The sequence below is a fragment of the Argiope bruennichi genome, chromosome X2 (genome assembly GCF_947563725.1).
Source record: "Argiope bruennichi chromosome X2, qqArgBrue1.1, whole genome shotgun sequence".
Classification (NCBI taxonomy): Eukaryota; Metazoa; Arthropoda; class Arachnida; order Araneae; family Araneidae; genus Argiope; species Argiope bruennichi.
In genome coordinates, this window is record NC_079163.1 from 61,626,301 (window position 1) to 61,654,286 (window position 27,986).

The 27,986-nt window shown below is 29.7% G+C and overlaps 1 protein-coding gene across 1 annotated transcript; it reads left to right on the plus strand.

The window, feature by feature from the left end:
- Nucleotides 1–4,001: 4,001 nt before the first annotated feature.
- LOC129961005 (larval cuticle protein 1-like) lies at nucleotides 4,002–27,986 on the plus strand. Its single transcript, XM_056074796.1, has 2 exons — nucleotides 4,002–4,038; nucleotides 27,378–27,986. The coding sequence occupies exons 1-2, from the start codon at nucleotides 4,003–4,005 to the stop codon at nucleotides 27,774–27,776; spliced, it is 435 nt and encodes a 144-aa protein (XP_055930771.1). The 5' UTR covers nucleotide 4,002; the 3' UTR covers nucleotides 27,777–27,986.

The following is a 27,986-nucleotide window of genomic DNA, read 5'->3' on the forward strand; positions in this document are numbered from 1 at the left end:
TCCTTTAGTATCAATTCTTATCTTTGACATCCAAACGGAATAAAAGTTTATTAAATATAAAATTGATGATTACAAAATGAGAGAAATACCGCTAGTAATAAAATGACGAAATCTTTTGAAGAGACTTTTCTATGCTTGATTTTCTCTTAAAATAGTTAAAACTTTGAAAGCATCATTGAGATAAAGCTTTTTGTAGCCGAAAAAACTTGATAACAATACATAATCAAATAATAAATAATCAATACATAAAAATAAAAATAATATCAAAGAATCAAAATATTGAATCATTATATTATAGTAGGATTGCTACTTCTCAGAAGGGTAAAATATATGTTATGTTAAATTAAAACAGATTAGTCTTAGTTACATGCTATTTTATTTTCACTTTTTCAGTCCTTTTAAATTACATTATTTTTATATTCCTCTTTTTATAGCATAATTCCGAAGTGTTATAAATCATTTTAAGTTTCTTTTGCAACTGATATTTCAATACATATTTATTAATAAATTGTTGGAAGAGTCATTTCTTAAATTTACTTCCTAATTCGTTTTAGAATATCTTTTGTGGATTTTTTTTGTTGTTTTGTTGCCATTGCAAAATTCCAACTTATTCATCGCCATCAATATGTATTTAAATGGTTCCCGCAGAAGACTAAAATTTATTACATGCCAAAGTAAATATTGTTCAGAGTAACCTTTTATTATTGATTGCGTTGGCAAAAATGCCTCTGTAAGAAAATATCTCTATAAATAATATTTTTATAAGTAAAGATTGTCTAACTCAAAGCTTTAACTTAACTTAACAATATCGTTTTTGGGCTCTATTATGTTTTTTATTTGCGCCGTTACACCTACTTTGAATATATTATTTTTAAAAATCATGATTGATTCTGGAAAATGCGAATTGATACTTTATATGAAATGTTATTTTTTAAAATATTATATCTAAAGAACAAATTTTTCGTGTCCATCTTCACCAAAAATTATTTCAAAATCTTATTCTTCTGCCATGTCAATGTTTGCTCGAATTTATTTCTAGTTTACTAATGGAAATAAAATTAGTTTATGCAATTTAGAGATCTTAGATTAAGATCACAGACATTCATGACACTTGCAAAAGTTTTAAGCTTTTCAAAAATGTGCAGAAAAAATTGCCAAACTAATGGAGATTCTTTAGAAACTATTTGAAAGTTATGGCCGGTCTAACACAACTACGTTTTCAAGGCAATATCTAACACTATTTGGCCGATAAAAATAGCTACCGTCGAAATTCGCCTAGAATCGATTTTAAACCTGACTATTACTATTCGAAATAGCTTCGTGAATGGGGTAAGTAGAAAATTCGCGAACTTTAGAATCACATTTGATGGATGAAGTTTATGCACTTCCAGAAAGGAGACGAAAGATAAAAATTTAAGCTTCAAATCAACTTCCCTTAAAAGATTTGTCTTTATCAGAAAATACTATATAATATCCAAACCGTGATTTGAGAGAGAAATGATTACATTTCATCAAAAATAGAATAATAAAATATCCAAAGGATAATATTGAAGAATTTGATTTTTTTATTCATTGATGTTAATCATAATTAAATAAAACACTATTTATTTATGATTGATGGATTTTATTATGAGCATGAAATGGTTGACTGACTTACCAATAAATGCTGAACTGCATTTTTCTTAAGATTGTTATTTACAAAAATTTATTTAGTCACTAAGAAGTGAAAAATTGTTTTTCCCCAAACCTATCAAATTAAATTTCGAAAAAGATAACGCTGAAACAGAATGATCAGTAGCATCGTTAGATGGCAAAAATGATTCCGTTGCGATGCAGTAAGCCCTTCTCTGTGTAGGTACTGGCTTAATATGCCATTACATAACCGGGGAACTGGCTATCAGAACACTGCATATTAAATAAAATAAAAGATAAATATTATCATTCTTGAAATTGCGACATTTGGAGTATATAACAATGTACGGAAAATAGTCCGTTGGTAAAAACGCTTTTAAAACGATGCTTTATTCCCAGAAAAAAAAAGTACAGGTAAGCTCAGTCGAGGTATATACAAAGAATAGCACTTGTGAGAATTAGAAGTACACAAGTATACAACAAATCCCTAATTAAACGGCACAATCAATAGCGCTCGGCGTCACTGACTCGCAATACAGTAAGCACTCCGAAGAGAAAATTACTCCTCGTGTGAGCGCATCAGCTTATATACTCTCCCAATAAACTTTGGTGTCGCATGCAATTCTTTAAAAGAATCTCTAGATCACAGTTCCTAATAGGGATAAGACCATACGTCTTGCTTTTTCCAGAATCACGCTTTTATCCCAAACTTCGACTCCTTTGAAACAAAAAGATATGATTCGCCAAGCGGCTATTCATTCTTGCATTCAAACGTGTGGTATTCTACTGTAGCTGGCGTTGAGATCTGTGTGAAATTTGTTGTATTATGTGTCTGAGATGAAGTTCGAGCATTTGTTGTAATAAAAATATTAAAATTTTCCTAAATTCTCTGCACCTGTTTATTCGTTTATACCTCTACCCTTTTTGTACTAATAATTTTTATTAATATTTGTTAAAAGTTATTTCCATATTATTTTTTGCGATAAATGGAAAGCAATAAAATCACGCTTTATGTTTATTATGTGCAAACTTCTTAAATCAAACACCATATAATTTTAACGCGGAAAATACAGAAGCCTTTCCTTGAAATATTGCCTAAAAGCGATCATAGAAAAAGAATGTGCAGCAACGAGAAAATTCAATTTGTAAAGGAAATCCACATGAATATGGATATAGCATATCCACATAAATCCCTATAAATATAAATGGAGTGCTATATAAATATTCGGTGAAATACTAATATCTTCTATTCGAATAATTCTCCGCTCTAATGAATTCACAAAAAGTAAATACATCTATAAAAGTGCATTTCTCTGACACCTTCTATTAAAGTTTCAAAACCATAATATTGTTCTGTGTAATTTAGAAATATTACCAAAATGCATTTGAAAGTGGAAGATGAAATCAAAAAATAGAAAAATGAAAATTTATATTTCAATCCATGAATTGTATCTGCATTTTATATATTGTCTATAGTATTAAATTCAAAGATAGGTCATATCATTATAATTGATAATACTAAATAAATAAGATAAAACATTTACAGGAAAATTGGAAAAACTTTTTTTTTTAATGTTAACGAACTTTCCGATTGCTCCAACATACAAATAAAGAATTCTCATTATCAGTCTTTTAAAGCACCGATATATCTCCGTGAGTTCCTTATTAACTACAAGAAAACTGTTTCTCTGAATGATCCTAATAAACTCTTCCACGATTCAGATATCAAAAGGAATCGATATGTAAAATCATATGCAATATTATTGTCATCTTGTTTAAAGTGCAGGAAATGAAAATTTGGGCATATAAAATGTATTGTTAGAATGGATAGGAGCTATTCATTTTTCAAACCGGATCAGACCATTTCCTTATCAAAGAAAAAAAAAACTAATTTCAGGAGTTCTGAAGCTCATGAATTCCCAATAATGTTTCAAACTGTGTCACATATCGGAGCTTTTAAATTTTCTCATGCCTTATGTTGCGTATAAATTTCAGAAAACGGACAATTTCAGTAACGGACAATTTTTCAGCAAAAAGAAGGAAAATTTCAGAAAAGAAATATCTCAATCTTGATGAGATGTGCAAAGAAGTCCCCAAGTTTTATGACTTTTAAATGACTGCTTAACTGTCTCGGTCGAAGTTCCTCAACGAGATCCATCATTTTGCGGTTGACTCGAAAGCCTCATTAAGTCATCTCTGAGTATTATTACAAATCCAATTAACATGGGAACTTTTCGGAAAGATTCGAACTGCATACAGCCATCGAGTTGCGAAAAGGCCACCTGTTGTCGTGGGAAAGGGTTAAGGTTGTGACTTTTTGGTGGTTATATAGCCACCCGCTGAAGCAGCCGCTCTACCAGTCAGGCCAATATGCGTCGTCACTTTCTCCTGTTGCTCGCCCTGCAGGTAAGCGCTTCCATTTCGAATTCAGGCCACAATGCGCGAAACTCAAACGATGCCGTCGCATTTGCCGTTTTTCGTCTTTAAGGAAAAGTAGTGGCTTCACAATATAATCAATAGTAATTATTTCGTAGCGCTGAATGGGAGGAAATATATTTTGCTTGAAATACAAACAGAAAGGAAAAAAAGGGATCTATTTTCAATATTAAATTTAAATTTTGTGGGAAATTATAAGACACTTTAGACATCTCTTCAGCTGCAAATCCTTCAGCTGAGGAAAATAAGGCCCATGATAAATTATTAATAACCAACATTTATTAGTAACTTTTTAAACCTTAAAGTAAACTCAAGCAAATTTAACAAACAATATCATTTCATTGCATTGAAGACTGAATAAATATTTTTATAAATAAAAAGAGCTCCTAATGATTATTTTTCTAAATGGAAGGATTGTGTAAGTCGGTTTCATTCAAAAATAATTCAGATTATGCAATAAAGCTTTTTCAGTCGACATCATGACATTGAACCCCTAATTGGTTTCTTTTATCAAGAATTCTGGTGTGACTGGTATAAATTCATTTATGCCATCTATGTGAAGAATCTTTTGTGAGTTACGTCAGTGGATGATATATTATTATAACAATCAAAGGAAGTCTATATCCGATAATATTTTTATTTACGTTAAAAATCTTTCACTTGTTTGAGTTGAAGCCTTCGTTAAGAAGATTCCAGTACAAGAATGACTATAATCATTCTATTGATGATAACACTGTTGACTGACATTTTATTTAGAGCATCACAATGAAGATACATAACTTAAATGTCTTGATTGTGATTGTATTTTGATTCATTTTTAAAATGTTCTATTTTTATTAATTTGATATCTTTAATAATGGTAGAGAATATGCGTTAAACCTCTTAATATGTTGCCGTAAAAGTATATTAATCACGTGAATAATGCATACAGAAAAAACGTGCAACATTATTTGAGTATTTTATATATATTCCTATGTATTTACGAGGTATTTTCCCTGATTACGGAAGCTAAGCACAATTTTATACTCAATTCCAGTCTTCGTTTATAAACAGGTGTCATTTTCTATTTTCAGTGAAAAATCTCTTATGTTTTATTTCATATTTGTAGTATTTTCAAAAGAGTTCTTTCAGTGAAAGTTACAAGAAAAAAATTACATAACGCCAGGTTATTTCATTAAAATAATTAAAAATAATGAAGAGGCTCTATACTTTTCCTACGTATTCTAATTTTACAGAATGCCCTCTTGTATCACTAAAATTAAATGATAGAATATGAACATTTTCGTGTTATTATATATTTAAAAATATATAATTTTTATGAAACAATTAATGACAGGTGTCAAAATGTCTTTAAAAGATGTCGTTTGATTGATTTAGATCTACTTGGACGTCTAATATTCCTTTGTTTTTGAATAATTTTTAAATCGATGAAATAACTGGAAACTTTTAAAATAATTCTACGTGAAATTACTTTAACGGCAAAACTTTTATTTTTCGGAAGTGTTCTGTCCAAAACTTAAAGTTATTTTTCTCGTACTTACTTACGCATTTTCATTACTTTAGCGAGAAACATAACTTTTTGGAAAAAGAAAATGGTATCAGTCTCTTTTTTATTTATCAATATTTCATTTATTGATTTATTGGTTCACAATAGGATTTCATCAGATACATATGTCTTCATGAACTCAAAGTCATTTAGAATCTGTTGATTTTACAGAATTCTTTTTTGTTTTGATGAATTATTTCAAAAGTCCTTTCATCCTAGATTAAAATATGAATCGTTTTATGCTGAGCAATAAAAATTCCTGTAAAGTTTGTGCAGTGTTTTTCTAACAAGAGTTTAGTGTTAATTTTGCTTGAGCTGCTTTTCTTGGAATATTACAAAGTTTATGATAAAATGCAATTCCTGAATTGATAACCAAATAACAAGAAAATAAGACAAATAGGTTTCAAAATTAATACATAAAAATAAAAATAATATCATAGAATCAAAATATTGAATAATTATAATATAGTACGATTGTTGCTTCTCAGAAAGGTAAAATACGTGTTATGTTAAAATAAAATAGATGAATGTTAGTTGTATACTATTTTATTTTCGCCTTTTTGAGTCCTTTTAAATTACATCATTTTTTATATTCCTCTTTCTTTTACATAATTCCAAACTATTGTAAATGATTTTAAGTTTCTTTTGCAACTGATATTTCAATATATTTTTATAAATAAAATTGTTGGCAGAATTGTTTCTTAAATTTAATGCCCAAATTGTTTTGGAATATTTTGGAGACTTTTTTTTTGTTGTTGGTTTGTTGCCATTGCAAAATTCCAACTTATCTATTGCCATCAATATTTATTTAAATGGTTCCCGCAGAAGACTAAAAAAAGTAAATATTGTTTGAGACTGCCAAAGTAAATATTGTTGAGAGTAACCTTTTTAACCTTTTATTATTTAATATACCTTATAATTTTACATGTTTTTAATTAATTAATTAAATTTAATACAGCTTTCCGTTATCTGATTCAGTATAAGACCGTCATTCTACACTGTGTCTTTATTTGCAGGTATTAATGAATGAGTAAACAATATTTCTTATCGTATTAATCTTTCGTTCAAATCTTTTTTAATTTAGCCTGACAACGAGTTGATATATTTTTAATTTGAACTAATTCAGAAAAATATGTGTATAAGCCAACAAATAACCTTAAACTATAATTTTTTTCACTTAGAACACAGCAATTTCTATCACAATAGTGAAAAACGGGTAGGTATTTATTATGAACATCAAAATCGTGGTTCAAAAGTAAACAGTTTAGAGTATGCGAAGATCTATCATCAACTTTTGAATTTACGGAAAAGAAATAAAGGTAAACATCATCTTCTTGACAAAAAAAAGCAAAAAATGGTTTAAAATATTCGTCATCCCAAGCATAAATTATTTAATGAAATATTTTTGATTTTCATGAATTATTAATGAACATAGTTTGATAAAAGCAATAAAAATGTCTATTATTCGTACCGCACAAAGTGATGCAACATGTTTTAAAAAGTGTATGTTTTTCTATCCACTGTCCTGTTTCTCCCATCCGATTATTTACGCGACCTCGTTGGAAACTCCTTCATCGATGTTCGGTTGCTTGAGAAATATCAAGCCGTGTGAAACAGGTTATTTTCGCAACGGGTTGCTATGAAAATCCCTTTTGACTATTGATAAAGATGGCTCATTGTCATGGACACTTTCTATTTATTTTTGCCTAAAGAATAGAATACTGCTTTTGAGTCAATATAACCTGATCAAATTTTCTGAATTCAAATTAGGGATGATCCGGAATCTGATCTCCGGGTCACCAGTTCGGTCTCCAAGCCAAAAATGATTGAATTTCAGAAAAATGAAACAAAATAAGAAGAGATTCAGAAATCTAAATAATTTATTTTCCAATTAGTTTTGCTAACTTGTTGATTCCTTCACAGTAATCGTATTAAGGTGAATATATTCTATGCAAAGATTTCTTTGGAAGCAACTTTTTTTTTTAACAGTAATCTAATTAAAAAATCCATCAGACCAAAAGTTACCAGTCCAATTACCAATGTGGACTGGTAACTTTTTCAGTTCGAGGATAAACTTTTCCCTCCTTCCCGCACTTCGGTTGTTATATCATTTATAACTAAATTCAAAGGCTAAACATCGAACTTCTCCACTCCACACACAGCTTCTGTTTAATAGGGATTTTTATAACGCAGAAAAGCAAAAAAAAAAAAAAAAAAATACTTATTTATTCATTTAGTTGTTCTTAACATTTTTGTTAACATTTTACTTAATCATTTTTATGTTTAATTTCGTGTATTCTGTCTACATGTATGTGTATGTTACAGTAAATATAACAGCTGGTGATTATGTGTAATTATTGGTGATTATTTGTAGTCACCATTAAGTTTATTGCTGATTATAAATAATCAGTAGTAATTATACATAACTGAATTAATAACATTTAAAGAAACACACACACACACACACACACACACACACACACACACACACACACACACACACACACACACACACACACACACACACACACACACACACACACACACACATATATTATTGACAAAGCATAAAATACATCTCTGATGACACTGTTTTACTTTTTATATCTACACAAAATAATGATAAATATGTGTGTGTCTGTGCGATGGTTTTCTACTAGCACATATATACTTTGGAAGGTGTAAATGTGCACATCAAAACAATTTTTTAAAAATTTTAATTAAAAAATTAAGCGAAATTTTGTCTTTGTTCGGCGATACCTTTCGAAAGTATTACAACACAAAAATGATTCTTGTGGCATTTAAAAATCCCAAACATTATACTTATTTTCGTAACGTAATAGTTTTTAATGATGCTTATTATTTTGAAATATATTTTTTTTTCCAATTTTTAATCGATTTTTTAAAAAAATATTTTAAGCATATTTTCCAATGATGCATTTCACACGAAATATAACTAAAATTTAACTTGAAACAATTAAATTTTTATTAACATATTACCATCATGTTGACAAAGGTTCAAATTAATAGAATAGAATAGAACAAACTCATTTTAATGCAATTTAGTCCTTGAAAATTGTAATTTTTAGCACGTGTATGCACGAAGTAAAATAAATATGAAACATTGTATTTTCTAGTAAAATAAATTCAAGAAAAAGGTTTCAGTAATTTTTGAATATCTATATAATTAATTCACTAATTTTCTGTTATTTAAGACATACATTGTTTAATATATACAGGACATCCCCTTTAATTGAGGATGAACAGCTAATTTCTGAACCTTTAGTAGCAAACATAACGTCTAATAAGAAAAATGGTCTAAGTTAAATAAATATATTTAATGTAATTTGAGTCAAGAAAGTTCTGATGCATTACAGAATTTTCACTTTTTCTACATACCCCCGTCCCACTGAATCTTATTTAATAAAATATTCTTGAGACACTAATAAAAGAAAGTCCCAATCTTTTGCCGCAAAAACTGATTTGAGTTATAAAAATCTTAATATCAGTATTTCATAAAAACGAGTGATTCCAGACCTCTTGATTGATTCTTTCGAGGAAAATACACCTATCAATGTCGGAAGTTTTCTCCAAAGTTGATAAAATGTAAAAAAAGATTGTAGCTCTTTATTATTGGCTATTTGTTACGACAGTTGATTTTTCAAAAATATCTCTAAAGTGACATTCTTTCTTGCTTATTGCAAAAGAATCCAAAAAGTTAAGAAATTTAAAAATATGGATTTTAATTAAAACGCATTGAAACGATTTAAATCCGTTATATCGATGAACAAAAAAAAAATTGAATTGTGCATTAAAATTATGAAGTAGTTAAAAGCAACATTTCAGAGGCAACTTCTGCACATTGCATGAATGAAACAATTTTTAGGAAAAGAAAAAGAATTTCTATTAAATTTTCAACCAATGAAGATAAATTTTAATTCTCAATTTTAATAATATATTTTAATTTTCTTTTGTCAACAATAAAAGCTGGTAAACGTTCGACAGCTCTCGTTTCTCTCGCATTTGAAAGTGAAATCAGAAAAAAAGTTGATCTTTTATTATCGTAATTGAATAAGTCATTGAAGAAATTTTTATTTTAAGCTCTTGATATCTTTCTCAAGATTATAACAGAACAGTCCCATTTCTAAAACATTGAATTGCCCATATCTCCTAATTTGACTTCTTTTTGACATTCAGATGAAACATGAACATGATTACTATTTGAAGCTTTCTAAAGTAAAAATGCTTTCCAGATAAAATTTATAAAACTGCCAATTTTTTTAATATCTGAGTTCCTCTTCGAATCTCCGGAAGAAAGCATCTACTTTAAAAGAAATCATCCCTTTTCACTTTCTCTTGCCTGCAGAAAAAAAATCCTTCCCCCAGACATTTTTATCTCAAAATTTATTTCTTTTTTTCCGAACATGTTTGGACTTTTAGTCGTTTTCGTTTGAGCTTTCCCCCACCCCCGAATCGATCGATAAGTAAATCTAACGTATTCATGCTAACGAAGTCTTTTTTAAGTTTTCTGCTTTTTGAACTAGAGTTTAGATTCTAATATAAGAGTTTCAGAGAATTTATAAATAATGCTGAAAGAAAGGAGGGGTTATTTCGAATAAGCGCGTTTATTTAAAGTTTAGAAGAAACCGTTTTAAACTGAGCGTGTTTCAATTTCTCCACTTTCTCTACGGAATTCAAATCATTTTGTTCCTAGAAAAATTAATTTTTGCTCTATCAAATTCGAATTTTTAGTTGGAAATAACTTTAAACTCAACATTAACTTTATACGGAAAATTGAGTTCGTAGAATTATTTGTTTTTAAAATATTGCGATAAAAATATATTATCCAAATGAGCATTATTTATATTTCAATCATAAAATTGAATTATTTTGCCTTATAGATAAAATATATTTCAGTGGAAAAAAAAACATTTAAAGAAATAATGAGCATTAAATAGTTTTTTTTTTCTTTTGCAAAGCATAAGACTACTCAAATATATTCTTAATGTTTTATTCTGAGAAATTCTTTAGTTGCTATTTTCTTCGATTTTTCCAATTCATTACTTAATTTCCTTTTTCTTCTTAGTATGTCTATTGATGTCATTACTTATGTTTTGGGTTGCTTATGAAAGATTACTCTCAAACAAAAATGCATTTTTTAAAGGAAAATTATCAGCACTAACTTTCTTAATAGAATTAATAAATCCAGCAAAATTATTTGCATACAAAATTCTTCTAGACTGCTTTGAAATATATACAAAACCTTAATAATAATAGGCATACTAATTATTTTTTAAAGTAGGGGGAAATACTGGTCTTTTAAATGTTATACAAATTATAAAAGATTAATTTCAATATTATTGAAGATTTATATTTGAATAATATTTTGAAACAGAAAAGAAAATCGCAAGCTTTATTTGTTGCTTTAAAATTACTTTAAAAAGAAAAAAAAAATATAGCAATAAAAGCAATTTAAATAAGCTTTCAATAGTATTTTAAAAAGTAGAATTCAATATTTTTTAAATCAAAAATTCGGAAACCAAAGTAAAATAATCGAAACATGAATCTCTGATTTAAATATTATTCTTAATTAAATTGAACTTTTAATTGTATTTTAAGGTATTTTCGCTTTTTAAAGGCACATTTTCTTCTCTTGAAATTCATTGAGGCCTAATTTCCTTGTAATATGACTTTCAATACCTTCTATTTTGTTGTTTATATTTTTATTAAAAAAGGTTTATCCATTTTTTAGTATTCCATTAAAAGCGTTATCTTTTTTTTTCTTTCAATTTTTCTTTTTTAATATATTTAATATCTTACTGATATGAATATGATAATATCCTTCAACCAATTTTTCCAAAATTCTTTACCATGTGGTGCGTTTTATATGGAAGAGATTCTAATTAAAATTAATTGATTATTAAGTTACGAAAATATCAAAATATTTTAATTCCAACGTGAACTGACAGAATTTCACAGTAATTCTCTTAAATTGTACAAAATTTCAAAACTTCAGGACAAAGACAGAGTGTGAAAAATAAATTACAAAAATTCCATTTTTAGAAGCATGAAAGAAATCCAGTTTAATAAAAGCATTTTCTAAAACATTAAACTCATATTGTTTAGGATAAATGTATGTTCTTGCGATTTTAACCACTTTTATTTAGATGTTGTTCTTTTTTTTTCCAAATACATTACAAATGTTTCGGTTAGCTGGCTGATATATGATATTCATGCATATAGGTTAGGGGTAACCACAAAGGGTTATTCCGCCACTTTCTAAGGCACTCGGATTTCTCTGCATGATCGAAAACTACTCGACAGAATTGTTGAGCACTATGATTGAGTCCTAAAGGCTATCACCGACCACGGTAAAACCTCTCACGTCGTCGCCAGATTGTAAACATCCCCCTTTTTGAAGTGCCTTACGGAGGAAATATAAAATAAGAGATGACAGAGCAAAATTAGCCAAGCAACAGTCACCTTACAATGGGCGCTGTGAACAAACACTCAACCGATAAAGCTTTTCTGAGTGCTTCACAGCAATCAGTATTATATTATCTTCTAAACATCTTTAGAGCCATTTTGAGTTCGTGTATTAAGTTTAAAATCTTGGCTGTGTTCGTGAGTGAATCATTCAGTACATATGGATGGAAATAACTGTGAATAGAAATTTTCGTTTTTCCACAACTCCTTTATGATTTAATTAATTCATTTTAATTGAATTACGTCTCTTCATAATCAATTTTCCAGTTCACTTTTTTTTTCTCTATACTGTACATTACTATTTTTCCTTTGAACCCCCCCCCAATGGTGTGGTGCGGAAATTTGAAAAGGGGATGCCAGATCAGGTGTTGTTCTCGTCATCTTACCGCGGTTCAAAATGACTAGGTCCGTTCCAAAATAGCCCAAGTGTTGCTTTGAAATGGGACGTTAATGTAACTAAACTAAACTTTTAAAACCCAGGCAGTCGATGAATTTGCTACACTTATCGGATAACCAAATCGTTTAAAAGCTATTTTTATTTTTCCAAATGACAATCCATTATAAATAATTCATCTCATTTTAGCTAATTTTGCTTGATTTAAAAGATTTCTTTCATTCCTAAGATTTAATGAATATATTCACATTCATCTTGCTCTTGACTGATTTTTAAGGACAACTCCATTTGTCGCTTTTTCAAAGATATTTCTCAAAAGGAGAAACGAACAAACTCTTATTTATGAGCTGATTATTCTTATGTTTGGTTAATATGATATAATTATTTATAATATTTTAATACTAAGTAGTGATTTTGAAACTAATAATTCAAAACTAACAAAAATAAAATAACCTTTCTTTCCATAATATTTAAATAAAATGGTTTAAGAAGAAATTAACTCAAAGAAAATAATTTGAAACAGGGCGAGCTGATGTTGATTTTTTTTTAACATACCATTCTAAGTTAGCTGTGCAGCTGCATGCCCTAATTTTTTTCAACATACTTTTCGATGTTGTAGTTATACTGAGCAATTTCGATTCACAATTTTGAACTGAGGTTGTTTCCATTGCTTTTATTAAAGATGAGTCTGTTGCCTTCCAAATGAGACGAAATATTTTTTTAAATCGAAAACTCAGTTATTAGTAAGAAAGAGAAATTGTGTTAAATTCAAGATTTTGTGATTTGAAAAGTATATCAGATATTTATAGCGTTAAATTTATGGCAACGTTAAACGGTATGCCTGTTAACATGAGAAGAAATTATGTCAAATGTATTTGAACTGTGTCGAATATGCGTTAATTGCATTTGTCTGTCATCAAAAAGGGTTTAATTAATGTACCCTTTTAGAGTATTTTTATGCATAATTATTATTTTTGCGTTTACTCATTTATATGGGTATGATGAGAAGCTTTTATATTAAGCTAGCAGTATCGTTTTCACAAAATTAAACGAATCTTTAAATGGCATTTATTATCATTGTTTCTTTAAATCACCAGAATATTTTACGAAAACAGATAAAGTAATTTATGCAAAAATTGAATATTTAAATACAAATTTATTAAAACACGTATATAGGAAGCGAAGTGTAGCTCTTTTATCAGACTTACTCACTTGAATTTCTATACATTATAATAAAAGGAATTGCTAATTTAAATAAAATGAATTGTTAACTGAAGCGAAATGAATTTTTAATAAATGAGAAAAATCCAATGTTGTGGTGAAATAAATTGGTTGTTCGATCAACTTCGATAATAGCACACATTTGAAGAATCATGCAAAAAAAATATTCGTATTCTAATAAATAAATGAAATTTTTACTACTAAAAATAATGCATACATTATTTTTTCATTTCATTAATCATTTTGATATTATTTACATAAAAAATAAAGAGATTCATTGAAATAGTATGTCTTTCGAAAAAAACTTTGTAGAATTAACTTTTACACATGCACAACATAAACTTCTGCTTAAAAAATGTATGAATAACCTAGAAATAAATACTGAGAACAACTTTTGAAATATATATTTTTTAAGTAATTTTTAAATGCATATCCAGATTCTAATTAATTTCAAAGTTAAATTTAGTTTTAAATGTCGAACCAGAAAATTATTCGTATTGCAGATTATATTATTTAGTTTTTAAAAACGCTGACGGCAATAAACATTTCTTTTAACAACTAAGTGTTTTAAGTGCAGGAAAAGATTTTTATTGCTTATGGAAATTTTTTCTCACGGCGACTCCTCCATCTCATGGTGGATTTCTCGGAATGTAGGAAAGAATGTTAACTACACATGACCTTTCTACGTCTTTTCTCATGAAGAAATGATCTCATTCAAAAAAGAAAAAATGACATGAGAAAAGAGCTTGCAAATACTGGTTTTAAACGATATTGTAGCGGAAACCGAGGCTAGTTGTAACAATTTTTTCAAAAACGCTCTATAATTTAATAAGTACTGGCGATTCGTTGATATTCTTTTTTATAGCTTAAATATTTATTCATAACTAGTTGGTACCCGGGGCGTTGTTGCCACAAAAGAAATAATTTTGGAAATATCGTCTGAACATCTGAAATAGCTATCTTTTTTAATTAGGAATAATAGAAAACATGATATTTTCTTTTAAACAATGAATACTTCCAATTAACTTATTATTCAAGTATACATTAGGGTAGACAATATTTTTGGTTTATCCGTCTTCAGCAAAAACAAATAAAATTTGTGGCTGTCTGACTCGTGAGCATCCAATATACAACTGGCTATGATAAAAACATAGATTTTTTAGGTTCAAAGCAATAAGTTGGCATAGTTTTATAGCCATCGGATGAACAATACGACAACGTATAAAATACGAACAAACAAAAATTAATTTTTATATATTAGATACAATAGTTGTACTATGCCTATAACCTTCGCGCAAGTGCAAGCAATCAGTTGGTCACGTTTTATCGTCATCGGATGAATGGTTCGACAACTCATAAAATACGAACAAACAAAAATTCATTTTTATATATTATATATTCATTCTAAATATAAATCAATTTTATTGCCTTTAGCAACATAAATATTTTTTTCAAATATTGCCGACTGAATCAACTTGCTTCGGCTATGGAGAAGTTATAAAATAAAAACAAAAATATTTAGCTCTTTTTCCATTTTTTTTATTAATTTAAGTATATAAGGCATTTCGTAATTATTATCACCTGATAATGTGATAATAAATGATACTAAGAAGGTAACACCAAAATAAAGATAAAATTACTTAACTAAGCAACATAAAAGTCAGTCTGCATCAGAACAGCAGTTAACATAAGCAAATGATACCCTGCTTCCTATCACCCACATTTTGTATCCCCAATTTTGCAAATTAAGCATTGAAATTCTTCTTCATCAGAGGTCTATTTATAATGACTCAGCTTCGGAGTTGAAATCTTCCTGGTTTGGAAGCCGACTTCATCGAAAAACCGTCTTATGGATATGGTGTTCCATTGGATCTAAGCTTCTTCCACCTGGAAGAGAAGGGGAAGAGGGAGTGCCAGCTTAGGTGTTATCCTGGCCATTTGACTTCTGTTCAAAATTACGTACTCTATTCTAAAATAACAATAACATTGCTTCATAACGGAATGTTGATAGAATATACTAATAATGTTTCATCAGAGTTTCTATTTCTATCACTGCAAGCTAGAGCAAAGCCATCTTTGCTTTTCCGAATCTGTATGTTAGTTCAAAACTTTCTTCCCCATTCTTTTTTCCTACGGATCTTCTTTCCTAAAATGTTCTCTTATTTTTGGTTCTATTTCTTATTAATCTTCATTTTCTTTTTTTTTTTCACTTTCACTATATAATGTGAACAAGTTAAGAATTATTGATTTATTTATTTGTTTAAGCGGGCATCTTTATATGCTATCAGAGGGGCGGGGGTGAATGCTGAGGGGGAAAGATATGATCTTTAAAGGTGCTTGTTACTTTTAAAAGCAGAAAATCTAACTATATGAATCAAACACGAATCAAAATATGTCTTGCCAGTTGTAATGCGTTACAACTTGCCCTATCGTAAACTTTCAAACATATTTGCAGATTTATTAAAAAATATTGCGATTAGTAAAAAACTTAAAGCAACTTTTTAAAGCTTAATACACAGACAAAGCAAATAAGAAAAATATTTTTCAAAAAGATAAAGTAACTTATCTTAAATCAAAATTTATGAAATATCTTTTTTTTCCATTTACTAGATTCAGTGCGAGCTTTGACTGGACACTAATTGTGCTGGCATAATAGAACCCATCATAAAAATCATGTTTAGGGATAATTTTGATTAAAAATTTTTAAAAATCACTGCATAATGTGAGTGTCACAACTTATCCCTGTTATAACTTGTCTTTGGCTTCCCTATTATTAAATTGAAAAGTTCATTAAAAATAGTTCCGTTTAGTATCGTGCCGTACCTAATACTCGAAAACCTTTCAAATATTAGACCTAGTTTAGTTATATTAACGTCCCGTTTTGAAGCAAAACTAGGGCTATTTTGTTACGGATTTCGTAATTCTGAGCCGCTCTCAAATGACGAGGACGGCACCTGAGCTGACACCTCACCTCTACAAATTTTCACACTACACCAGCGAGAGGACGTGACCTAATACTAGAAATGGTTTTGAGTATTAGGACTAATATTTCACCTTTGTGGCTTTGTATCTCGTTTATGTTTTGAAATTATTTCCATTTTCAGTTATAAGCTGAAGTAGAAGAGAGTTTTTATATAAATTGGCAATTTTATGACGGTATTAAGAGAAAAATCTCCAGATCTAGAATGGTATGCAAAAAAATCAAAGTACAAATGAGTCGGGAGAAATGTGATTTTTATTTAATAATTTGAAAAATCATCCATCGAGATTACTTTCAAGTGACATTGTTCTTGACAAGTGTTCACTATTTTCTCAAAAAAGAATCACATTTAATGTTTAGAGCTAACTTTAAAAAAAAAGACAATGGTTACATAATTATTTGACTTTTAAGTCCTTTTGGCTAAGGAGGAATAATTTCCTCTATAATAATTTCTCATGAGGATATAAGAGAATTTTAACATCAAGTTCCTTTTCTCTTCATTTATAGCAGCGGTCAATCTGAATTTAGATTATTACCAGAATCTAATAAATGCCTCTCGATGCGTGTATTGATGCATTAACAATTCATCAAGATACGCAATTAGAAACTATCGATTATAACGAAGAACTGTCATATGAATATAAAGGGGATCATCAATTGAAGGTTCAACAATCCATTGCACAATCAATAATGTCGCTAGCCATCTCCTTTCAAGGATAAATGAAACGAGTGAGACACCGTTATTAATTCTATGCTTCCAGCAGGATCCTCTGCTTTCCCTTCATTATTATTTTGTAGGCATTCGATTCTTTAAGCGATGAATAACAATAAGGATACTTGTTTCTAATTACATCACCAGAAGCCGTTTCTCCCACGAAGATAATATCATTCATCTATTTAATAATGTCTAATTATACATGTTTAAAAACTGTAAAACGGGGGAAATTTACCGTCTTTTTCCATTTATCAATCACTTAGTTTGTTTTTAACAATCAACTAATAAAATTAACACAAGGTATTTATTTGGAAGTTTTTATATCACACTTATTTTAAACACCGTAGTAAGCTATGAAAGAATGTTAAAAGTAACTATGCAAAAACTGCTTTTAAAAAGCACGAAAAGAGCAAACACATAGGGAAAAAAAAGAAAAAAAGCAATAACCATCATGATTTTAAAATGCACTGAGAGCTAAAACAAATAGGAATCGAACTCTTTGTGATTATAAATAAATAACCTTTAATTGATTCTCAGGAAATTTTCAGGTTTAGTTTAGTTTAGTTTAGTTCAGTCATATTGACGTCCCGTTTTAAAGCAACACTAGGTCTATTTTGGGAGGGACCTCGTAATTTTGTATCACGTCAAATGACAAGGACGACATCTGAGCTGGCACCCCCTCTTCAAGCTTCCACACCACACCAGTGGTAGGCTGTTTGGCACAGAGAGATTTAACGTGACCCAAACTCGCTTACACGACGATTCTACGGTGGAATTGGATCTTGAATCTGAAACCCTCCGGTTCCGAAGCCGAGATCTTACCATCAGGCCACTCCGGCCCCTTGGAAATTTTTAGGAGTCAATATCAAAAGTCTGAAATCGAAATCGGGATTTTGCCCTGAGGATTTTTGAATTATGAATTTAAAGGAAATTATTTGTAATGAAATCTACATCCTACAAACGCTAGTTAAAAAAAGCAGATTTCAAAATGCATTGATAACCTTTTTGTTTCTGGCGTTCGGAAAACCCTTCGAGTATAGTGTAATTTTTAGTAAGAGTTTAAGGCATATATGCACATAAAAAAATTAATCAGGCGTGAATATCCTTTTCCATATTATATATTCACCGAAGGTGAACAAATTTCCAAAGTAATAAATTATCCAAGAGAAGAAAGGTTTTAATATTGCAACACCATCGTATACCACCAATATTAAATATTATCAAATATTATTTTTTCCACAAATATTTGTAATATTTTTTTTTATTTGACAAGGCTGATCAATTACTTTCTAAAATTTACTTATGCGAAATGCTGTCAATTTTCACGAAAGACGATATTCAATTTGTGGAGGCTCCAACTTTGCTTCTGGCTACGACATGATGATGTAGCGACTGTTAAATCCGCATATAAATATTGATAATGAAAATTTACCGCTACTACTTCTCACTACTTGTGCATGATCACATAGCAATTTCACCCCTCGGCGTTTTGATGTACGCGAGTCCCATTAATTTATCAGTTTTTTTAAAAAAAAGAATATGTTAGATTTTGTTATTTTCAAAAATTCGCTTGAATTTGATTTTATGGCGAAAGAATAAACTTTCTGATAATTAATTGCTCTATCGAGCCCTTATTTTAACTTAAATAAAAATGGAACGGATCTTCCAAAAGTTAGACTTATTGTTTGCTCTATTATTTGCTAACACAATAAAATTGGATATGATGGAATCTGAGGAATTACTTTAATTCTTAGGCATTAATGCCGATGAATAAGTCTGGAGAGCTCCGGTAAAGCGGGGAGGAGCCGCGGTGGCCTGTTGGTGAGGTCTCGGCTTCTAAATCGGAGGGTTTCAAATTCGAGATTGATTCCAGAACCGTCGTGTAAGGGGGTTCTGGAATCGCTAATCTGTCTGGGCCAAACATCATCCCCCTGGTGTGGTGTGGAAGTGTGGAGAAGGGGTGACAGCTCAGGTGTCTTTCTCCTGTTCTGACCGTGGTTCAAAATTACGAAGTCCTTCCCAAAATAGCCCTATTGTTACTTTTAAAACGGGAAGTTAATATAACTACACTAAACTAAAGCAGAGAGCATCATTAATGGAAATGCCACATCGAGAAAATATATTAATGCAATAAAGTATGAATTTAGTGTTAGCAACAGTCGTGTTACTTTTCAGGTTTCCATTCGATAATTTGTAGGAACAGAAACTTTAAAGAAAAATACATAATAAGGCTTATTTTCTCTAAATAATTGGAGAAGCTTATTATACTTTGAAATTTCCGTTATTAAAATAATTAAGAATTTATAACCCTAATGAACTTCAGGTGCTAATCATTTTCAAAGTTTAAATTTATGTTAAATTCTATCATCATGTTTGTTTTTTATAAGAAAATTTATATTAAATTTAGTTAACAGTAATAATTATTAGTTAAAATCTTCCTTTTTAAATAAAAAAAGATCTCAAGAAATAGAATTTGTAAGCACAAGAATATACATGTGGTAACTACTTACATGTTCTTGAAACAAAAGAGATTGAAAATAAGTTTTAAAACAATGTATTTAAATAAAAAATATTGATCAAACAATAAAAATATAAGAATAACTCATGAAATTTTAAATAACAATTTATTCTCATTGCCTCCCTAAAAAGTATTAAAATATATGATCGATTTTTAAAAGATTTCATTTTTAATATCTATTTTGATATATTGAGCAAGCAAAAAAGCACCGATATGGTAAAAGAAAAGGCAAAAAAGATTCATTCAACAGTGGATTTATTCTTTTTATTTCTGTAAGTTTCGATTCTTTTCACTTTCTTGATCAAAAGAGAAAAATAGATATTTTTATTTTTCTACTAAAATATGAGGAACTGGCTGGCTTCTTTTTCTGTTTGTTCCTCACAACTGCTTTGATGTTCATTGTAAAAGGCATTTAATTGTTCCAAGTGAAAAGATGGATGGTCCTCAAATGTTTCACAGCTCATCGTATGTGTATTTTTATGTCAATACTCATAAAGTTGATTTATGAAATTAGTTTTTATTATTTTATTGTAGTACATGGAATGACTATGAGATTTATTTTTCGATTAACAAACTAGATGGCAGAAGGAACCATGTGATGCATCCTAGCATAGAAAAGTGTTAAATATCAGTTTTGTTTTACTTTTTTAAAGCTATTTATGAAATCAGGGCTTCTTATATGATCCATACTTGACGACTTTAATTCCTTCACTGATATTGAGAGTTAAAAAAAGAAATTGGGCTATTATTTGATTATAAACAAAATAAATAATACAAATCATTGTTCATTGTTTTTATTTTTTATTTATGTATTTATTCTTGCTTATACAATTGAAGAATCTGCAGAAAATTTCTTTTTAGTTTTGTGGAAGCTTTCACAGTTTCTTTTGAATTCGCGGAAAATAATGTAAGAAGCCTTGCCTCTAAATTAAAACTGGATTAAATATCAGATGATGCATTCTAATATTTTCTCATTTCAATTGTTTTCGCTTCCGACGTTATAAGAATTATCCATGATATTTGTTTCAGCATTGGTAATTCAGTTAAAGTTGTCTCTTTCAGAATCTACATTGATTTTTTTTTAAAGTTTATTCTTTCTTTCTTACAAAAAGAAAAACATCATGAATTATTTGGTTGCATATCTTTTTGCTTTCGAAACGGTGATGCATTGAGTTACCTAAGGAATTGTTAGTCCATTCTTTTTGTAGCACAGCTTTCAAGTGTACTTTATTTCCAATGTTGTGTTTTTAAGTAAATTTTTTAATTTAATAAAATTGAAATTAAAGTCCGGGGATTGAAAAGAAGTATGCAATTGTATAATAATCATAACTTAACAATTTCAACTGCGCATTTAGATCACTGTTTCTTTTGAAAAACAAAATTTGATATTAAACACAGTTTCTGTACACATAGTTTAAAATTTGTCTTTAGTATATCAAAATATTTCATTTTATCCATTACGCTATTGATAAAAAAATTAACATTTTTCTCTCTTTTTGTAGACATTCAACCACATACAAGAACAGAGGCTGCATTATGGTTGTTATAAGAATGTGTTTTGTAAAAGTAGTTTATAATTAGACTTTCGCCATACATTCTTCGATCATCACTTTAAAAGCATTTTTTTTTTAATTATTATTTCTTTTGGCTTCAGAAAAGAAGGTTCTTTCTGCCTACTCTACCACCAAAATAAGTTTTCCTGAGACCCCTTCTAATTGTTCCGGCTGAAATTTTCTTCATATTGCTATAGTAAAAATAGCAATAACAATAGCAATAGTCTTCTTCCTATTGCTATTGTAAAAATTCCCATGGCACTCATTCCAAGATTATTTTTTTTTGTTTGTCTAGTGATGTTTTTCTCAATCATCGAACTGAGAATGCCTTTTCTTCCTTTAGAGACTAACTTGTTATTAGTTCAGATTTCTTATACTTTTGAAGTATGCCGAACATTATTTGTAGTTTCCCATGGAGATTTGTCTTATCCAGACATTTGAATTGCCGATTTACGAGCATCAATGCTTATGTTAGTTTTAGAGATTTTAAGAATTAAAAAAAAACACAATATTTCTCATGAGTGTCAAATAATGTGCATTGCAGTATTAAATCCATTATACTGATTCATATAAAAGAGAGATAATGGAAGAAAAATTGAAATATATATATTGTTACAAACCTGTAATGTTGCTTCCCAGCACGGTTAGTTCAATAACTGGGAAGACCGTTTTATGATCAACTCTGTTGGGTGCTGAACGGGTGCAGCGTCAGTGATCTCAGAACTTGGCGACAAATTTAGCGACTTTGGCTACAAAATAGATATTGCTGGAGCCTTCGAGAATTTCAACGATTCATCCAATAGAAACTGAGATGTGCCTGGTTGTTCCAGAGCCTTCTCGGCCAGCCTCCCAGGAACCATAAAAGGCCAGCAGTCTCAAGCTGCAATCAATCATAGTCAGTTGGAGTCGTGAAACGAGTCGTTGAGAGAATAACGAAGCAACGACAGAAAAGTCAAGCGTTGTATGGAGCTCAAGCAAGTGCTTATCTGAGCTGTGTGCCGAGTTCTGTCGTTTATTGCAAAAGTAGCATCATGTCGTGTGTGGAGTCGGCAGTTGGATACAGCTAAAGCCAGGAGACAGTAGAGATTTGCAGACGTTTGGAGAGGCCGTAGAGTGAAGCTACATGAATTCCCTCCTATCTGCTGAATTCTGTCTGGCCGCTTTGTGTGCTGTGGTAGCTTGTTTGTTGTAGTGTGCTGCTGTGTGCTGTCCTGTTTTCGTCTCGGCTGCATATATTTGTCGTCTGTGTATTCGTCGTCCTTGTGTTAGAGTCTTCGTGTTTACAAAAAGTCGTCGTCGTTTGTTACTGAGGCCTGCTGATTGTTTTCACGCTATACACCCACTACAAGCGAACCCGGCGACTTTACGGACCTAGTAGTGGCATCGAAATACAATATATATAATATAATCTTCAATATTACTCATTACTTAGTGTATACTCAATATTGTGACATTTAAATTTGGAACTTCAATATAAATATTTAGACAATTAATTTATTATCCTTTTTCCATGTTTTTTTCTTTCCTAACACATTCTTTAGGGGGTATTTTAACATTCTGTAATTATTAAAGAAGGGCTAATGGACTTTCTCAAACAAAATGTTGATGCAGTGATGTCCTTATCGAGCGTCTTGATTCCAATTTTTACAGGTAAAATGTAACTGAAGATAGAATGCTAGTACATGGATATTTTTTATAAAAATTCGTTCACCTTTTGAATGTGTTTTCTTCACATTTCGGAAAAGCTGATAGCTTTCTTGCACGAACCAGTGTTTGAAATTCAAAATATCATCTGTTTATACGTCATAAACGGAGAAACGACCTCATCTGATAGCTTCCATGGTGAACGGAGCATATTGCTGATGTGTGTAGAAACAGCCTGTCCTCAAATGCTTTTTTATTAAACTGAAGTCCCTGTCATATGACATAAATAAGCAATCATGTTCTGGTAAAAAATCAGTGGTATCTGACACTTTCTTCGATCGCACAGATCCACGAAGAACCTTACCACAGTATGACTTTGACGTCTATCTTTATGTCCCGTCACTTCAAATCAAAAAATTCTTTATAGCGGTAGGGACGCAATTTTGATGCACTGAAGCAAGAATAAACAAACTTCATCGGATGTCTTGTTTTATTCTATTTGTGATATACGTACATTACGATTCACATTAGTTTTTATTTATATACGGATTTGCTTAAAATTTCTATTTGAGAATCATAAAAATAATTTTGTAAGTCGGCAATATCAATTAAAACTGAAATAGTTAAAGCGCATCGTTCAAAAACATTTTGTCAAGATTTTAGTACCATTTAGTATTGATTTGTACATGTTTAATAATAAACAACCAGACATGAAATAACTGTCGGCACAAGTTTTATAGCATTTCTGGATATTAATGTCAGTTTATTTAACATAAACTTTTAATATATTATTTTTTAAACTATGTACAATTTTTTGTACTAATTTTAAAATTCTTAGTTTATACTCTTTAAAAAAAATCGATGATTTAAATGATGAATGTTAGAAGAGCTTCGAAGGAGTGCTCTTCTGTGCACTATCTGCTGCGGACAGAATTTTATTTCAAACATGAATTCATATTAAAAAAGCACGCATTCTTTTTGTTTTCTTCAGAATCATTAGATGATACGTCTTTTCTTAAAATTAAACTATATCATGTTTCCTATCGGGAATTTAAAATATAATATAAACTTTCTCTAAGGGAAAATGGTTCTTATATGTCACACACAAAAAAAATAGATTCTATATGATTACAATATTTCTCCAACCCAAAATTTTTATCCACTAATCTGACAAATATTCATGTTTGATTTAAGATTCTATGAATCATACCCTCGAAATTACGGCTAAAAGGTAAACTGAGTCCGTTCTAAGTTAAAAATATAAAATTAGTAACAGCGATTTTTTTATACATTCACCATATATAATATAATATTCGAGCATGATGCCCGATTACGGAAGTGTAAAAGCGAAGGTGCACGCACTGAATTAGTAGTCGAATGTATTCTCTCTGTAATCTTCAAAAGCTCTTTTTGAGTGCATTATATTCTTGCAATTGTTTAATGACGATTGTTTGTGTGTGTGCTGTAGACTTTTGCAAATGCTGTCTTTGTGTTCGTTTCTGCTGTGTTTTACTATCTACTCTTCGTGTTTTCATATAATGTAAAGAGTCGTTATCCGTTTTTGAGTTTGTTGGATTTTCTTACCTTACGTACTCTAGAGGGAATTTCCATAACAATAGAAATTTATTTAGAATTATTGTGTAAAACTGATTCTTGGAAACCATGCCATATATTAAATAATTTAAAAGGAGTCAAACAGAGCAAGAAATCTTGTGCATATAACAGACGAGAATTTTTTTTAATAGAATATTTCATATTTTAAATTCACAATTATGGGAACGTGAAATGTAAGGAATATTTTTATCGCGTCATTCAATTAAGCAAATCACAATTTTACAGTAAATAATCAGTTAAAAATTACTTTTATAATAAAATATCTTATCTTTAAATTTCTTTATTACTAATATTTTATTAACATATTGTTAATTTCTTTCTTCTCAATTTAAAGTGCCCGCAGCCCTTTCAAAAAAACTAAAAGACGAAGTAATAAATTTTCAAGTTTGGTTTAATTATATTTGAAGGTACTTAGCAAAAGCTTTTCAAAGCTGACATTCACAATTAAAGGGATTAGGATAATTTATTGTGTTCTTTAAAAAAAAAAAAAAAACTGGAGACATTTTTTTCGGTTATTCAAGAATATGTAACGAAACAATTTCTTTATAATTTCATTCTGCAATAGGATTCGGATTATCTAATAATTATGATCTTGTCTTATTTTGCTGCTTTTTAATCATAGTTTCTTTTCTTGAACTCATTTATTAAGAGATAAAACTTTAAATTATAAAAAAATCTAAACGTATAATAGCTTTATAGTTAGAAATTTTTAAGCTTTTTTAATATAATTTTTATTCAAATTGATCTTGATAAATGACATCAAATTTTCGGGCTTAGTTTGCTTAGTACTTAGTTTTCAAAATATTTAAGAGAACTGAATGCGATTCTTGGTGATTTAAAATGAAATGTATTGTGAACTTTCGTATATTCCCTGTGTTATTGGGGAGCTGCATATTTATGCAAAAAAAGTCTCTAAATTGTAACTACGCATTTTTCTATTGATTGTTTTTATTTTTAAAAGACAATTAAAAAGTATACATTTACTTTTATAAGAGAAACATAAAAATGTTAGTTTATCCTATGAGTTATATGAGGATGTATATCGAGTTGGTAGAGCTTTAGCCTCCCATTTTTCTTTGCATTATGCGAGAGCTGCATTTTGCCTCGTTTGCATATTCGAAGAGAAAGAGAGCAGGAAAAATAGCTAATATCATTTTTTTATAAAGTTAGTTAAACACTTTAAACTAACTTATGCTAATTTGAATTTTTCTTTTTCTTTTTGCAATAGTTGTTTTCACATCTATTTTATAGACAAAACAAACGAACTGAAAATCCTGTGATAAATTTTCTTCTACATTTAATATTTCTGACCTTTTAAAATATTTTTAGATACAGTTTCACCTTCCCTGTAGCTACAAATGGCTCAACGATGAAACCCCAATCTCTCTTAATCATCCTGTTTTAGGAGATGTAATTTCTGAATTTCGAAAAAATTATGAAAGCTCATCTTCCTACAAAACGTTAAAAGTAATCATGATATATCCCAATCTATTTTAATTTCTAGGATTATTTCTTACAAACGAAAATTTCAGAACAAAATAAATTGAAAGGAAAGATACTTCTTTTTGAATAATTCTCTCAAATATTTTTTTTCACATTTTAAGTTTATTTATAGAAAGTTCTGAATATAATAACACTGCTCCGTTTCAATTAAATTGCTGTTTTACTTCGGGGAATTTCATTGATTCTTTTCATAAAAGCTTCAAGGAATTTAAAGAATTGAAGTTCTTACTGATGATGAGGAGCAAAAGGAGGAATTGGCTACTTTTCTCGTGATGAATGGAATGATGAATCGGGCAATTGAAAATTTGATCGGAAGAAGAATGTTGTAATAGGAGGTTCATAATTGCTCAGGGAACGAAAGATGAAGAGAAAAAAGTTTGGAATGCATTTTCATCATAAATATCAATTATTTGACTCAATGTTTTTCTTCTTTATTAAATACTCTCGAATTAAACAAAGTATGTGTAATAAAATTTTTTATACACAATACTATGCAAAAGCAATGGTACAAAATAAATCAAAGAATGGTATTTATGGAATTGAAAAAATCTACATAATTTAATATGATGATATTATTTTTTAATGCAATTTCATTTCGTGATTCAGTTTTTTAAATACTTATCCACGCTTGAAGTTGAATCGTGTTGTACTTCATTACATCTGTATGATTTTTTAAAGTAAAGATTTATGCAAGAAAAAAATAGTATCTTTTGTTACTAAATGAAAATAGGAAATGTTGTTTTCTCTGCACAGATTAGTATATATCTCTGTATACTAATTATATTATATTAGCATATATTATTAGTATATATACTCTGTATACTATAATATATTAGTACAGATATATCTGTACAGATTAGAACAAACAAAAATAAAAATTCAAACAAGCAAACATTTACAAAGCTTTTTAAACATTTAAAAGTTTTAAACATTTAAAAGCGCGTTACGGCCGCCCTGCAGAAGCTTCACTTGAACGCGCTAGACGTGTTACAGACGAAGAAGAGGTTAAGAGAACTATCTAACTGGAATTTAAATTAAGGCCTTAGTATATGTTTATTACCAATACATTCGTGTTCACTTTTATCGAAAAAGGAATCACAATGCGTCCTTTAATAAATTATTTTTATTCCTACAGATTTGCAAATTATCTGCAGCCCATCTAGGTTATGGCAGAAAGGTGCCCATACCGGCTGGAGGACGAGTTCAGTACCAGTTCATCCATCGAGATTCCTATCAATTCGGTTATGACACTGGAACGGGTCCTAGTCAGTCATTCCGGGAAGAAACTCGGGATTCTAATGGCACTGTCCGTGGACGCTACGGATATATTGATCCTCTCGGTACTTTACGCATCGTGGATTATATGGCAGATCACACAGGATTCCACATCCTCTCTTCACTACAACTGACGGCTGAAACACCTTCTACTACTCCACGGCCAACCCTCAAAACAACAACAACTAGGAGTCCAAGAAATCCGATTCAGTTGCCATTTTTAGGAGCTATACCTCCATTTTTGCCAAGACAGAAGTAGTTCTGTTTTTGGAAGACAGAATTTATTTTCAAATAAGAGTCGATAATCTCCTCCCCCCCCCCAAAAAAAAATCTTTTGCAGATTTTAAAATTACATTTCAAATTTCGCTACATCATTTTAGACGATTTTATAATATTAATTGATTGTTGCAAATAAATAGTTTTTAATTTATCGATAAAAAAAATATTCTTTTATTTTTAAATGATGTGA

Bases quoted from the DNA above. Each gene is read 5' to 3' on its own strand.
- LOC129961005 (XM_056074796.1), top strand. From the start codon at position 4,003: ATGCGTCGTCACTTTCTCCTGTTGCTCGCCCTGCAG. The intron at 4,039-27,377 runs GTAAGCGCTTCC...TTATTCCTACAG, and splicing joins TCCTGTTGCTCGCCCTGCAG to ATTTGCAAATTATCTGCAGC.